Source organism: Myotis daubentonii, chromosome 2 (genome assembly GCF_963259705.1).
Source record: "Myotis daubentonii chromosome 2, mMyoDau2.1, whole genome shotgun sequence".
Classification (NCBI taxonomy): domain Eukaryota; kingdom Metazoa; phylum Chordata; class Mammalia; order Chiroptera; family Vespertilionidae; genus Myotis; species Myotis daubentonii.
The window spans coordinates 195,946,981-195,963,782 of NC_081841.1; the positions used below are offsets into that span (position 1 = coordinate 195,946,981).

At 40.9% G+C, this 16,802-nt stretch overlaps 1 protein-coding gene across 3 annotated transcripts in view; it reads right to left on the bottom strand.

Moving 5' to 3' along the window:
- The window catches only part of AP3M2 (adaptor related protein complex 3 subunit mu 2), a 66,158-nt gene that overhangs the window by 14,194 nt on the left and 35,162 nt on the right, over positions 1-16,802 (bottom strand). Inside the window, exons 1-4 of one of the 3 annotated variants that reach the window (XM_059685303.1) lie at positions 12,606-12,672; positions 10,761-11,105; positions 3,790-3,961; positions 567-704 (exon numbers count right to left, since the gene is read on the bottom strand). In XM_059685303.1, the coding sequence (XP_059541286.1) occupies positions 567-704; positions 3,790-3,961; positions 10,761-11,033 (583 nt within the window). In that variant the 5' untranslated portion in view covers positions 11,034-11,105; positions 12,606-12,672. Of the gene's footprint in view, positions 1-566; positions 705-3,789; positions 3,962-10,760; positions 11,106-12,438; positions 12,498-12,605; positions 12,673-16,802 lie in introns of those variants that run through there. The other 2 variants (XM_059685304.1, XM_059685302.1) reach the window with 2 other exon arrangements.

Below are 16,802 nucleotides of genomic sequence, written 5' to 3' on the forward strand. Positions count from 1 at the left end.
CTAAGAGCTTTTTGTTGAATCTTTAGGGGTTTGTCTATATTAATAAAAGGCCTGTGGCCATAACACTGTAACACCGTAATGACCAAAGACCAGTGCGGGTGGGGAGGGCGCACGAGTGGGGTGGGGGGGTTGTGCGATTTTGCACACTGGGCTTCTAGTACATATATAATCATGTTGTCTGCATCATAATATTTAAGTTCATTCCTAGTACCCAGTATAATTCCTGACATAAAGTAGGCACTAAGTTGAAATGAATGATTTTGAATGGGGGATAATTCTGCTAATAGAAAGCATTCTAAAAAGGGGGCCTCTTTCTGTTTTCATAGTTTAAAAGATACATTAAAAATACCTACCTGGCCAAAGCCGGTTTGGCTCAGTGGATAGAGCGTCGGCCTGCGAACTGAAAGGTCCCGGGTTCGATTCCGGTCAGGGGCATGTGCCTGGGTTGTGGGCACTTCCCCAGTGGGGGATGTGCGGGAGGCAGCTGATCGATGTTTCTAACTCTATCTCTCTCTCTTCCTCTCTGTAAAAAATCAATAAAATATATTAAAAAAAAAAATACCTACCTGATTTATCAATGATGGCATCAATCTCTTCAATCACATCAAAATAGGCCTCATTGTTGGTGTATTTCACCCCAGTCCGTCGCCACGGCACCACTGACAGCTGCCCAGTGGGAAGCTGGTCACCCACATTGGTGCTTCCTGAAACAATGAATATTACTGTAATTTAATTCCAATTTGATGATTGGATGTAACCAATAATTATAGAATACTTCCCTAGAAGTTTCTATGCTTCCACTATTCAAATAACTTTTCAAAAAAACGAGAGTTTTCCCAACTTCTATATGGGTAACCTAGTCTACTTTAAAAACTTGTCGCCATCTGGTCTGCCTTCTCAAGCAAAATAAAGATTAAGAAAGTTACCTGAGAAACAGATATCATATTTTGGTTTTGAAAGTAACCTGAACTTGGTCTCTCAAATTCCACAATAGCTTGCAGCTTAAATGTATTGGCTTTCAGTGGAGATGGTAATCTACATATTGCTATAAAATTTTCATGGCTAAAAACAATATTCTAATTTGAGGTAGGTTCTTAGGTACATTTATGCTAGGTATTAAAATGTATACATCAATATAATCTCTCTCACACTAATACTTAAATTTAGGAAAAAAATACAAATTAGATCTCTCCCTATCTATAAGAATTATAAGAATTATAAATCAATTCCTTGCCATGTTTTTCCCCCACAGGCATCAAAATATTTTTTTAAATTCAAAGGTTCTATATAATAAATTATGAAGTATTATAACTAATTAAAATATATTTCCTTCTTCTGTAAACTGGATCTTTTTAACCTAAATAAAGAAACATTAAATACACATATACTCAGCATATTTACAAAACATTTCAGCTTTTCAAAAGTGGTTCTCAGATACCTTTTTCTAGATTTAAGTGAGATTCTGAAAAATGACTCAATAATATTCATAAATGATTCAGATACTAATAAATCTCTTTAAGGTTTAAAATAAGCCCCAAATATTGAAAATCCCAACAAATGTGTTTTCTTAAAAAGATGCTCTATATATTAAAACATCTCATCAAGCTATCATAATTAAATCAGTATGATAATAAGGCAGGAAAGCCTAAAAAACAGAAGACCAAGAATCCATAATGACTTAGTACAAGATAAAAATATCATTTGAAAACAGGGAAAAAAGATAAATTATTCAATATGTGGTGTTAGAAAAATGACTGAAAATTTGGGGAAATAAACCTAGAGCCTTACCTCTTATTGATTAACCAGATAATTTCCAAATAGATTAAAAAATTAAATCCAAAAATAAAACTACAAAAGAATTACAAGAAAATTCACTTTTAAAAAAAGACTTTCCATCTCCAAGATCAAAAGGGCATTCTCCTGTGCTTTCTTCTAACAGTTATAAAGTTTGTGTTTAACTCTAATCTAACTGGATCTTATTTCATTTCATGTAGAGAATGAGTAGAGAGACTTCATTTTATTTCTGTATTAAGGCTGACTGCCCCAATATAATAAATATGTTTAACAACTGGCCCTTGGCTCACTGATTTGATATATGACAACATCTATCTATATCCCATTTCTATAAATGCAAGAGTCTGTTTCTAGTCTTTCTATTTTATCCCAATCATCTATTTGCCTATTACTGGGCCAATACCGTATTTCTTAAATTACCAAAACTTCATGATATGTCTTGTATTTGATAATACACACACATTTTCTCTCTTGTTCTTTTTTTTAAAATATTTATTTTCAAAACCATCTTAGTTTCTCTCTCTCTCTTGGTTTTTATAACTCATATCTATTCTATGAATTTTTTTCTCAAGCACCATATGAAATTTATATATATATATATATATATATATATATATATATATATACATACATACATATATATATACCAATATTTGACAAGGAAAAGCCTTTCCACCCCTTTGTAATTCTTTTTCAAAATTGTCCTGGCTATTTGTGCGTATTTATTCCTTTTAAAATGAGTTTTCCAATTATTTTGTCAAATTCTAAGTAAACCCCGTTTCTATATTAGCAAGACCCAAAATGTAAAGCCTTAAAGAAAAATGATTAATTTTATTAAATAAAAAAATGTTTAAATATGACTAAACAAACCATACCATATACAATGTCAAATGACAACACAGATTGTGAGAAAATATATATAATAGAGTATTTAAAATATGTAAGGAACTCCCATAAACTATCATGTATATTTCCAAAATATATGGTAGTTTAATATCCTTAAATGAAAGGAATTATTTTAAACTAAAACAAAACAAAACAAAACAAAAAAACAATTTCAACAACAAAAATAATGGGCAAAAGACACAAGAAGTAATTCACAATAGAGAAAAAACAGTCAATAAACACTTGAGTAGGTTTTAACTCCCTTAGTCATAAAAAATGAGTGTGTAAATAACAAGATACCACTAAATTATCAAATGTCAAACTTTTTAATAATAATAATGATAGGGTTGGCTAGGGAGCATAGAAATTGCTACTGAAAGTATAAATTAGTGTAACTTTTCTGGAGCGCAATTTGGCACAATGCATTAAGTCCATAAAATGTGCACACCCTTTGGCCCAGCAGTTCTATTTCTAGTACTGAAAATAAATCATTCTAATATACACAAAGATTTAAGTATAAGAATGCTAATTCCTTGATATTTAAAAGAACAAAAAATCAGAAACAGCATAAATAGGGAATCAGTAAATAATTTAGGGTCTATTCCATACGGCAGAAAATTGTAAAGTCACTAAAAATGGTGTAGAAGAATAGTTGTCCTAATTGGACAGTGTTCATATATTGATAAAAGGTAAGTTTTAAGATATATATAAGTTGTTTAAAAAAATTCTATCCATTCATCTATAATCTGTTTGTCTAGAAAAGACAAAAAGTATATACACCAGTATGTTAAAAGTATAATGAGATTAAGAATTAATTTCATGTTCTTTGTGCTTTTCTGTATTTCCAACATGCCTACAATAATCGTGTATTTCTTCTGTAATCAGAAAAGAAATTATTTTTAAAGGAGAACACTTCATTCTGTTATTGAAATCACGGTATTTTACACATAATTAAAATCTACTTCAGTTCATACTCAAAGACTATAAAGAGCAAAATTAAAGCATCTGTATATCTGAGATCAAAGATAAGCACTCAAAACAACACACACACCAGACTAAGCCACACCCATGATGGCAGCAGCTTTCTGTGGCTTTCCCCTTTCTCCATACCTGTTATGGTGTTGACAACTGTTCGGAGGATAGTGGGAGGCTTTATCAGTTCTTTGAGGATGTTTGATTCGGTAGCTAATGGAAACCCATTATCAAGCATCTCTTCCAATACTTCATAAACCACAACCACATTGTCTTTGATCACTGGCTCTGAACAGACTCCAAAATAATCCTGATGAAAATACAAAATGTCTATTTATCACTCAGATACTGTAATAAGTGAAAGAGTGTTCCTAGAGAATAAGGATCTAGTCCTGCCCATATGTGTTTATTCAATGTTTGGGATATTCTTCTACAATAAGGAAATGAAGTACAACCATAGTTCTCGTAGGTGAAAAAAACACCAGACTGGGTTATAGTACTAGTGTCATTACTAACTTCTTTTATAAACTAAAGTCAGTCATTTAACTTCTATGGGTTAATTTCTTCAACTAGATATGTAGAATACAAAACTGAATCAAGACAATTATGTGTGCTTATGAACAAGAATTTGAAAGAACTATGATAATACTTCATAGATTAGACCTGAAAATCTTTTTAACCCTTACTGTGTACTTCTATCCTATATAATAAAAGCCTAATATGCAAATTGATCGAACAGCAGAACAACCGGTTGGTGGGGGGTGAGGCCGGTGAGTGGGCGGCACTAGGCTAGCCAAGGCGGGTGCCAGCGGGCAGAGGGAGGGGACGGCAGCCACTGGTGGTGGCGGAGGGGTGATCAGGGGGCAGGGCCGGCTGCTCACCAGCCAGCACTGTCCACTGATCAGCCCGTGCATCACCTCCTACAGAGGGAGGCTAGACTGACTGCTGTCAGTTGGACATACCCTGAGGGCTCCTGGTCTGCGAGAGGGCCTAGGCCAGGTTGAGGGACCCCCAAGTGCACAAATTTTTGTGCACTGAGCCTCTAGTTCCTTAATAAGAATTTAGAGGAAAATAAAATAAAATGAGGGGGATGAACTATCATACCAGAAAATCACTTTAGATCATCCCTACTCTAAGATGCTAGGATTCTAAGAATGTTTTGTTCTTTTATTAACAAAGGCTGAACTTAGATACTAAATTATCTGGGGTGTGGAAAAGCTCTGGATTCCAAATCAGAAGACCTAGGTTACAATCTTAATTGTGACTTACTAGGTTACTTGATTAAGTCATACTAACCAATTTGGGTCTTGATTTCTTTTATAATCAGGATAATACCATTGGACACATAGGGATGTTGTAAGAACTAAGCATGATTGATTAAATGATAATACATGTAAAAGTGCTTTGTAAACTATAAAGCACTATGTAAAATTCAATGCACGATGATGAAATAATTTAGAAAGAAACGCTGCCGTCATTTCGTGTGCCCTTCTAGGAATGTCAGTGATGTCTTTTACTGGAACTAAGAGATAGTCATATAACCCTCCTTGAATTCATCCAAGGAAGGGAAACTGACCCCTTTTTGAGAAAGCCCATTCTATCCATGGACAGCTCAGATTATTAGAAAGTTCTATTGCTAAACTAAAATCTGCTTCCTGGATCTTCCTTAAAGAACAAGTTTAGGGAGAACCAAGATGGCGGCATAGGTTAACGCCGGAGTTTGCTGCTTTGAACAACTACTTCAAAATTGAAACTAAAACACGGAACGGACATCACCCAGAACCACAGGAACGCTGGCTGAGTGGAAGTCCTACAACTAGGAGGAAAGAGAAACGCATATGGACACTCAGAGGAGGCGCAGTGCTGAAGTCAAATTCTGAGGTGTGGAGTGCGCGGAGCGGGCTGGCGGCGGAGGGCGTGGTTGGCATTTTCAATCGGGAGGGAGTCGCAGACTCTGAGCTCCAGATACAAGCGAGTCTTTAGGGACCCAGACTCAAATGGGAGAAGCGGGGCTGTCTGGCTTCGGTCAGAGCGAGTGCAGCTTTCTCTCCCAGCTTTGCAGCGGGTGCTGGGACTCAGAGAGGTAGAGCCCCTGGGGACAGGACTGAGAGCCGCCATAACTGCTCTCTCCGGCCCACCCTGTTGATCCTGTGCGACCCGCCCCGCCCAAGCCCTGCACAGAGGCATTTGCCAGATAGCCTCAGGCAAAGGCTAGATTAGCACCTCCCTAGAGGACAGAAGTTCTCTCACTGCTGACACAGCTGATTCTCATAGCCACTTGGCCTGGAGGTCAAACCCTCCCTGGAATTAGCTACAACAATCAAGATTTATCTATAAGACTGCGAACAAAGACCACTAGGGGGTGCACCAAAGAAGCATAACAAAATGCGGAGACAAAGAAACAGGACAAAATTGTCAATGGAAGAAATAGAGTTCAGAACCACACTTTTAAGGTCTCTCAAGAACTGTTTAGAAGCCGCCGATAAACTTAATGAGATCTACAAGAAAACTAATGAGACCCTCGATGTTATATTGGGGAACCAACTAGAAATTAAGCACACACGGTCTGAAATAACGAATATTAAACAGATGCCCAACAGCAGACCAGAGGAGCACAAGAATCAAGTCAATGATTTGAATTGCGAGGAAGCAAAAAACATCCAACGGGAAAAGCAAAATGAAAAAAGAATCCAAAAATGCGAGGATAGTGTAAGGAGCCTCTGGGACAGCTTCAAGCGTACCAACATCAGAATTATAGGGGTGCCAGAAGATGAGAGAGAGCAAGATATTGAAAACCTATTTGAAGAAATAATGACAGAAAACTTCCCCCACCTGGTGAAAGAAATGGACTTACAGGTCCAAGAAGCGCGGAGAACCCCAAACAAAAGGAATCCAAAGAGGAACACACCAAGACACATCATAATTAAAATGCCAAGAGCAAAAGATAAAGAGAGAATCTTAAAAACAGCAAGAGAAAGAAACTCAGTTACCTACAAGGGAATACCCATACGACTGTCAGCTGATTTCTCAACAGAAACTTTGCAGGCCAGAAGGGAGTGGCAAGAAATATTCAAAGTGATGAATACCAAGAACCTACAACCAAGATTACTTTATCCAGCAAAGCTATCATTCAGAATTGAAGGTCAGATAAAGAGCTTCACAGATAAGGAAAAGCTAAAGGAGTTCATCACCACCAAACCAGGATTATATGAAATGCTGAAAGGTATCCTTTAAGAAGAGGAAGAGGAAGAAAAAGGTAAAGATACAAATTATGAACAACAAATATGTATCTATCAACAAGTGAATCTAAGAATCAAGTGAATAAATAATCTGATGAACAGAATGAACTGTTGATTATAATAGAATCAGGGACATAGAAAGGGAATGGACTGACTATTCTTGGGGGGGGGGGAAAGGGGTGTGGGAGATGTGGGAAGAGACTGGACAAAAATCGTGCACCTATGGATGAGGACAGTGGTTGGGGAGTGAGGGCGGAGGGTGGGGCGGGAACTGGGAGGAGGGGAGTTATGGGGGGGGGGGGGAAAAGGAACAAATGTAATAATCTGAACAATAAAGATTTAATTAAAAAAAATAAAATAAAATAAATATATTAAAAAAAAAAAAAAGAACAAGTTTATAGAATAGCCCCACAGTTAACTTGAAGACAACTACAGGATTTCATTTCAACATTTTTTTCTCAGGGCCGAACTCCCTATTTGATCTTTCTACTATTCATGCTATAGTATGGTTTCTAGATCATTTCACCATCTTGCCATGTCTTTGAATATGCTCTGGTTTTCCAATATTCTCCTCAAATTATGACATCCAAAATTGATCATGGACTGCAGATGTGATCTAAATCACATCAGATAATGTCAATTATCGCCCTAACAAGTTTGGCTCAGTGGATAGAGCGTCAGCCTGCGGACTCAAGGGTTCCAGGTTCGATTCCGGTCAAGGGCATGTACCTTGGTTGCGGGCACATCCCCAGTAGAGGGTGTGCAGGAGGCAGCTGATCGATGTTTCTCTCTCATCGATGTTTCTAACTATCTATCCCTCTCCGTCCTCTCTGTAAAAAATCAATAAAATATATTTAAAAATAAAAGATAATGTCAATTATCGAAGCCATTCCAATATCCAAGAACACTTAGGAATGTGTTTCTAAAGCAAAAAGATTGCCCAAGCCAGTTTTGGTCAGTGGACAGAGCGTCGGCCTGTGGACTGAAAGGTCCTGGGTTCAATTCTGGTCAAGGGCACATACCTTGGTTGCAGGCTTGATCCCTGGCCCTGGTCAGGGCAAGTGCAAGAGGCAACCAGTTCTTTCTCTCTATCTCTCCCCCTCCCTTCCACTTTCTCTTAAAAAAATCAATGGAAAAATAACCTCGGGTGAGGATTAATAACAACAAAAGAATAAAGATTGATATTCCTAATTTAAATAAATATAATAAAACAGATTTCTCCTTTAAAAAATGAGGACTTAAGAGAAAATAAAAGTTATATTTTCCTTCCCAAGACTGATTTTATTTTGAAAAATAAGTAAAACACCTCACTAGATTTTATGAATCAGGCAGAATGTGAACTCAGCAGTTGGAATGGAAACTTATAAATATGACAAAATGCTACAGCAAAAGTGCTTGCAATTTTATAGCTGAAATTCTTCCATTATATTCCAGTCCTAGAAATATAATACAGCCAGAGAGAACAACATCAGATAAGACACCAAAATCAGGATATATCCATTTACTTTTAACAAAACCTTCAAAGACGACAAGCTATGAAGTCCTAAACTTCCAAACACGCCACTGTACTGTTTTCTCAAATTCCTCTGTGGTTTCAACTAGATTAAACAACGTTTCTCACTTCCTGTCTTATAATTAGATAATATCACTATGGCAATATGAAGCTGATGTCAAGTTTCACCAACGGGGCTGTTAATCTTAGAATGGGGTAAAGTACCATATGTGGAGATCATAACGGGTCCCAGTTAGAGTGGTTTAAGGCCATAACTACTGAGTTCTTTCACTTACAGTTCTTCCACATACTGGGGCTCAGGTTTTCACTATGTGAAGGAACTAGTATGCCACATGAGAACTAGAATCCCAGAATACTACTACCAGAAAGTATCTGTGGGAAAAATTATAAAATATAATTCTCTTGTAATGAAAGCTGCTCCAGACATGTGATCTACATATGAGTGCAAATGAAAGGACGCTTTGACGTGTTTTTCAATTTTCATCACAACACTTGGATAGTCATTCTCTTCTTCTCCAGTTCTACAATCTCTGTATTCATGGGACTAATTCCAGACCTCACATGACATAGAAGTTGAACCAAAAGGCCCTTGCTTCTCATTTATCATTTCAGTTATGCAAATACCACAAGTGTTAGAAGTTGAGCAAGTCTTTTGGGAAGAGGATTCCACTGAATCCAGAATCTGGGCAGCCTAAAATCTTATGCTACAAATGGTGCTGCCATTGTAGTATAAATTACCTCCCCTTTACCCCACTGCCCCAAAATGTTCAAATCTATTCCTGAAAGAAAAACTCAAAATGAAAACTGTATCATGTAAAATGTGTTACTTAAATTTGGGGGTGGGGGTGTACAGAAGATTTCCCACCTTAGGTTTGCAATAAGAGCTCATCACTAGTATTCCAATGCTGTGGATAAGTACCCCAAACCCAAGATGAAATACAGTTTCACAAATTACCCCTGCCAGGGAGAGTAGATAAGCATTACTTAACTTCTCTACTTTAAAAAGTACATATATCTTTATACACTTACCACTTTTTGATGTGACTCAACGCAATGTAATTAACAATGGTTAACATCAAGTCCACTATTAAAAACAAAATTAGCCCTAGCCAGTTTGGCTCAGTGGATAGAGCATCAGCCTGAGGACCGAAGGGTCCCAGGTTTAATTCTGGTCAACGGCAGGCTCCTCCCTGGCCCAGGCCCTGGTCGGGGCTCGTGCAGGAGGCAACCAATCAATGTGTTTCTCTCAAACTGATGTTTCTCTCTATCTTTCCCTCTATCTTCCACTCTCTCTAAAAAATCAATGGAAAAATATCCTCAGGTGAGGATTAAAAAAACAAAACTAAAGTCCTCTGATTTGTGAACAGAACATAAGACAATTCCAATTCCCAGAACTAAAATGACTGCACACTATCATACTGAGTAGGGTGGCTTTCTCATGCAACAGGTTCAAAAGTATTCAATTTGTCATTCTAGGTCAGCAGTTCTCAAACTGTGGGTCATGACCCCTTTGGCGGTTGAACAACCCTTTCACAGAGGTCGCCTAAGACCATCCTGCATATCAGATATTTACATTATGATTCATAACAGTAGCAACATTACAGTTATGAAGTAGCAACGAAAATAATTTTATGGTTGAGTCACATGAGGAACTGTATTTAAAGGGCCAGAAGGTTGAGAACCACTGTTCTAGATGCAGCCAATTCAATAAGTAGAATCAAGAATCTTATCAGATGGGAGAGGAAGTGAACATTGTCAGAGTTTTTATTTATTTATTTTTAATGTCTTCCTTTTTGGTTGTTAATATTCATCCAAGGATATTTTGCCATGGATTTTTAAAAAAATATTTTTATTGATTTCAGAGAGGGAGAGGGAGAGAGAGTTAGAAACATCAACGATGAGAAAGAATCATTGACTGGCTGCCTCCTGCATGCCCCCTACTGAGGATTGAGCCTGCAACCAACGCATGTGCCCTTGACCAGAATCGAACCCAGGTCCCTTGAGTTCACAGGCCAGCGCTCTATCCACTGAGCCAAACTGGCTAGGGCATTGCCATTGAGTTTTAGAGAGTGGATGGGAGGGGGAGAGATAGAGGGAAAGAAACATCAATGTGAGAGCCACACTTCGATTGGTTGCCTTCTGCACAGGGATCGAGCCTGCATCCAAGGTATGTGCTTTTGACCAGAATCAAACCCAGGACCCTTCAGTCTGAGGGCCAATGCTCTATCCACTGAGCAAAACTGGCTAGAGCAGTTTTGATTTTCTTTTAAGTTTCTTAATTGAGCTGAATACAATGAAAACAGAATAAGGAAGACACTTTATCATGTAAGGGCATGAACCTCCTCACAATTACGCACCTGAAATGTGTCCACTACCCGGTGAAGGAACTCAATGACAAACAGAGGTGGAACCTCTGTCTGGATCACAGCCACAAAAAAGATCTTGTGCCGGTACACACTTAAGAGATAGTGGTGAGGGGTAGGGATAACAGGCGGTACGTTTTCTGCCTCAGTGGCTCTCTCTTGTGCCTCAAAAAAGTAATCACAAACAGAACGGCTGACCACGCTTTTCCAATGTTTCTCCAGGAAAATATCTCCAGAGGAGTTGATCAAGAAAAGGCTATGAATCATGGTGGAGACTGTCAGTGAGAGAGGAAAGTCTTTTTCAGTCTGCACGCCTCAGGACTCTACAAATTTTCAACCCTAGGAAAAAAAAGTTACGATTAGCTCCATTCAACCGAAACACCTTCCGCATCTTTTCCAGCAGTCCAAGTCTTACCCATCTCTCAAGACTAGACTCAAGTCTTCCTCTACTACATGAGCCTGAAGTATCCCTCCCTAGAACTCCTAAGGATCATTATCAGCCATCTTGTTTGTCAATCAATCACATACTGCCAGTTGTCCTTACTAGTGCCTCAATCATATCCATTTAAAATTCAACTTAATTTTTGGATGTGTATTTTCTCAACTAGACAGGAAGCTCCTTGAGAAAAAAGACCAGGTTTCACGTTTTTTTGTTACCTCATTGCACAGTGTCTCCTTGCAAATAAGAGGGCACCAAAGAATATTAATGAGTTTCATGTTTTTGGTCACAACTCACACACATACAAGAAATGTTTATGGTTGTGTAGTCTCATATGGTAGCCATTAGCCAAGTATGACCAACGAGCACGTGAAATGTGGCTGGTCCAAATTGAGATGTTCTTAAGTGTGAGATACACACCAGATTTTGAAGGCTTTGTATGAAAATGAGAATTTATAATATCTTCCTAATGATTTAATATTGATAAAGTAATATTGATTTAATTTTGATTATATTTAATATTGATATTTTGTATGGATGGGGTTAAGTAAAATACATTAAAATTAATTTAACTTTTTTGCTTTTTAAAATGTGGTTACTAGAAAATGTAAATTTAGTATACAGCATGTGGCTCGCATTATATTTCTATGGGACAGCGCTGGTCCATGGAAGGGAAAGCTGCCATTGTGGTCTGATTCATTCAGTCAACCCCCGTTTCCTAAGTATTTGTTATGCACAAGGCTCTGTGTTAGATGCCTTTTTTAAAAGTCCCTCTGGGGGAGACCCCTGGTCCCTCAGGCTACAGCATCTCTACGGCACCAGTTCCCAGGATGAGGCGGCCGCCCTGTATCCCAACTGTGTCCACTCCGCGAACTGGCCCGGGAGGTGACACCGCAGAGGCCTGTTGTGCCAAGTGCCCCGGCGCCAGCTTACTCCCTCCGCCAGCGGACAACGGGAGGACGGGGAAGCCGAGAGGAGCTAGGACGTGGAGCAGAGACAGCTGCCAAAGTGGGTTCGTTCTGCGCTGGTCCCAGCCCAGCCGCATGTGAGCCACAGACGACAGACACCGCTTGAGGCCGGGTGGCAAAGGGGGTAGATTTAAGGTGTGTGCACGTTCGGGAGGCGAAAGGAGTGGACGGGTTGCACACTGTGTTGCCATGGCAACAGTATCCCCTCCTCCCTAGCCAGCATCCCGGAGCGGGCCACCTTCACCGCCCGTACCCAGTCCCTTACCTCTCCCCGCAGCATCCCGCCGCGCGGAGGTTCAGTCTGGTGGCATCTCGTGACCCGGCCCCAGCCCCGCGCGCCCCGCCCGACCCTCGCGCGCCCTAGCCGCCACCCCCGTGGGCTGTGAGCGCACGTCACCCCCTTCCCAGACCCAGGTCGCCAGCCCTCCTCACCCGGCCTTGCTCTTCGCAGCGCCCACCTTTCCACTGCGCGGACAGGCCCCGCCTCCCCATTGCCCCCCGCGCGCGCACCGGTCGCCGCACGCCCGCTGATTGGCCGGCCTGGCCCGCGACGGAGGTCTGAAAGCCGCGGATTGGACTTCAGTGTTCCACCCCGCCCCTCAGATTGATTGCGGTTCGTGGCTCACCCAGTTCTTCGGCTCGAGCTCCCAATGGGCCCTTATCGAGGTTTCGTTCATCTCCGATTGGTGCAGCTCTGTGACTCCAAGCCCTGATTGGCTGTCGTGAGCAGTCGGCTGGCCGCCAGTCACAAAGGCCTGGCCGGCTGTTGCTGGCAGCTGCCGAACCGCGGGATGTGCCTCCAGGGGATGCTAAAAAGTGTGATTTCCGGGGCATTGATTTATCTAATAGCGTATCATGGATAATGAGTCATGAGCAGTAACAACTACTCTCCATTCGATAAGTGCATTTAAAAAGACACGTGGTGCCCTTTCATCTATGTGCATGGGTATAGTAAAGGTGCTGGGCGGTCGAGCCTTTCATCCAGAGCTCTGGTCCTGGATTCTGGAGGCTTCTTTCAGCCCCAACTAGACCACCACCTGCTTGACCTTGGGCAAGGTACTTAACCTTAAAGGATCTCAGTTAGGTGCGAGGCAGGTATCTCTCCAAATTGCATTGAAACGCTAATGATGTTGATATTGCTATTATTTTAAGTGATTCAAGTCATTGTGCTCCAGAAAAGCACAGAGTAGAGGTCAGAAAACAAGATTCAACTTCAGCTTTAAAAAGTAGTTATTAGATAAGGTGAGATAAGGAAAGTGTTTGCCTTGGTTCCTGGCACATTGTATGTGTTCAATACAATGCTGAAGTGTGGTGATGGTGGTAATGATGTCTACCTAGACCAGGAGGGTATCACCCTGACTGCTTCACTTTTCACGTGGGTAAAAGGGAGCGTGAGCAGCAGCTACTCCTTACACAGGACCATAATAGATGTTTATCGAAGAGAGCGTGGATAGTTTTCTGCCAGACTTGCTAAGGGCAGATAGTTGGCTAATTTTGAACTGAGTAAATGAGAAAACCCAAAATCAAAATGGCTGGATGACGTGGCATCCCATAAGGGTGCTTAGGGGCTCCGGTGCCAGACTGCCTGAGTGTGAAGTGCTCCAACACTTACCAGCTGTGCTACCTTGAGAAAGTGCCTTAACTTCCCTAAACTTCTGTCACTTCTCAAATAAGGACACTAATAGTACAAACTTTTTATTTTATTTTAAATCTATTTTTATTGATTTCGGAGAGGAAGGGAGAGGGAGGGAGAGAGAGAAGCGCCAATGATGAGAGAAAATCATTGATCAGCTGCCTCCTGCTTGCCCCTCTCCTGGGGATGGAGTCTGCCACCCAGGCATGTGCCCTGACCAAGAATCAAACTGTGACCTCCTGGTTCATAGGTCGACACTCAACCTCTGAGCAACACTGGCCAGGCTCATAGAAGTTTCTATCTCTCTATCCCTCTCCCTTCCTCTCTCTCTCAAAATCAAGGAAAACATTTTTTTAAAAAAGGGGGATCATAAGTAATTCATTTTAGGATAGGTGGGGGGATTACATGAAGCTGGCTCTTCCTCTCCTCGTTGAACTCTTAAACTTAGAGTGTCCCAGGCTCTGGTCCTCTTCTCACTCCATGCTCACTCCTTTAGTCATTTCACCTGGTCTCATGATTTTCAATATTCATATACTGATAACTCCCAAATTTACATCGTTAGCTCAGACCCTCCTGATGCCTAGACTCATATATATCCAGCTGCCTTCTCAGCATTTCCACTTGGATGGCTAAGAGAGCTCTAGATATATTAAACTTAACATATCCCAAACTGAACTCCTGATTTTTTTCCCCTTTAAACCTGCTCCATCCATAGTCCTTTTCATCTTAGTTGATGGAGCCAGATGGTCAGGCCCAGGGGTCCTTCACTTTTTCATGTTCTCACTCTCCACATCCAGCTGGCTCCTCCCTCAGGCTATGTATACAATCTGACTCCTTCTCAGAATCTGACCTCCCTGGCCACACCCTGGTCCGAGCCCCATGTCTCTCACCTAGATTACTGCAGTGTATTTCCAAGTGGTCTTCCACCCTGGCCCATATACAGTCTCTTCTCAATCCAGCAGATTGATAAATCAGATCCTGTTACTCCTTTGTTCAACCTGCCATTGGATACCCATTTCAAAAGCACTACAAGCCAAAATCTTTTTTTTAAAATATATTTTATTGATTTTTTACAGAGAGGAAGGGAGAGAGATAGAGAGTTAGAAACATCGATGAGAGAGAAACATCAATCAGCTGCCTCCTGCACATCTCCCACTGGGGATGTGCCCGCAACCCAGGCACATGCCCCTGACCGGAACCGAACCCGGGACCCTTCAGTCCTCAGGCCGACCTCTATCCACTGAGCCAAACCGATTCCAGCAAGCCAAAATCTTTAAAATAGATGTCAAGAAGATCCTGTGAAACCCAGTCCCCACCCTTAACCCTATAACCTCCTCTCCTACTTTACCTCCTCTTCATTCTCCTCCAGCTACACTGTCATCCTTACTGTTCCTGGGACGCCCCAAGCACGTGGTGGTGGTAAAGCTTTGTTCTGCCCATTCCCTTTACTGGAGGTCCCCCTCCTCCTGTGTCCCCATCTCCTCCAAGTTTTTGCTCAAATGTTTGTGGTCAGCCCGGATTCTGACACTTATAACTGTGTGACAAAGCCAATTACTTCTCTCTGCTTCAGTTTTTCCACCCACAAATGGGGAAAATGGTACTACTGCCTCAGAAGGATCATGTTATGTACTACTTTTTATAATCAGGGCAAAAAAATGTAGCTGCCCATACAACAGTAAGATGCCTTTCACCTGTATGAAAAGGATGGTCACTGGTGCATGCAGCATTCTGGATTGTGAGAGGGATGTCCGACTGACGGTAGGCCCGACATCCCCCAAGGGGTCCCGGATTGCAAAAGGGTGCAGGCTGGGCTGAAGGACTCCCCCCCTCCTTGTGCACGAATTTAGTGCACCAGGCTCTTAGTACTATATAGTTTACTTATTATGTTTATTGATTCTTATCTGTCTTCCTTCACTAGAATGTAAGCTCCACTAGGCAAGGATTTCTGTTATGTTCATTGGTATTCTGTATCCAAACACTAGAGCAGTGCCTGGTACATAGTAGGACTCACTAAATATTTATGGAATGAATGGACAGTGTGCATGGTGCATAGTGTTTTATAACTATTAACAATTATTACAAAGCTCATGACCACCTACCTCCTACTTGTCTTCCTAATCTCCTTGAAAGAAAGAAAGAAAGAAAGAAAGAAAGAAAGAAAGAAAGAAAGAAAGAAAGAAAGAAAGACTGCATTCTTTCTCTCATTCTAACTTAGTTATAGTTCAGGTCATGGTTTGATTCCCAGTCAGGGCACATGCCCAGGTTGCGGGCTGAATCCCCAGTGTGGGGCATGCAGGAGGCAGCCGATCAATGATTCTCTCATCAATGATGTTTCTATCTTTCTCTCCCTCTCCCTTCCTCTCTGAAATCAATAAAAAAAAAAGGATATATTTAAAAAGCCTGAATTGGCCCTGAAAGAAAGAAAGAAAGAAAGAAAGAAAGAAAGAAAGAAAGAAAGAAAGAAAGAAAGAAAGAAAGAAAGGAAGGAAGGAAGGAAGGAAGGAAGGAAGGAAGGAAGGAAGGAAGGAAGGAAGAAAGAAAGAAAGAAAGAAAGAAAGAAAGAAAGAAAGAAAGAAAGAAAGAAAGAGGGAGGGGGGAGGGAGGAAGGAAGGAAGGAAGGAAGGAAGGAAGGAAGGAAGGAAGGAAGGAAGGAAGGAAGGAAGGAAGGAACTTCGCTGTGAGAGAAACATCCATCCGCTGCTGCCTCCTGCATGTTCCCCGACTAGGGATCAAGTCCAAAACCTGGGTATAAGCCCTGACCGGGAATCAAACCGGCCCAGCTGATCCCTTTTTATAGATGAGAAGACTGCAATGAGTGTTCAGTAATTTGCCAAAGGTCAAATAAGTTGGCGTTTCAGCACACAGGAAGACTGAAGCAGCCTGGCTCACAGTGTGCACCTCCTGCCTCTCTCATAAGCCTGGGATTCCATTGAAGAAATGGTAAGTTAATGGAGAGTAAAATGCTTTCAGATACATTTCAGAAAGATTATGTGTGT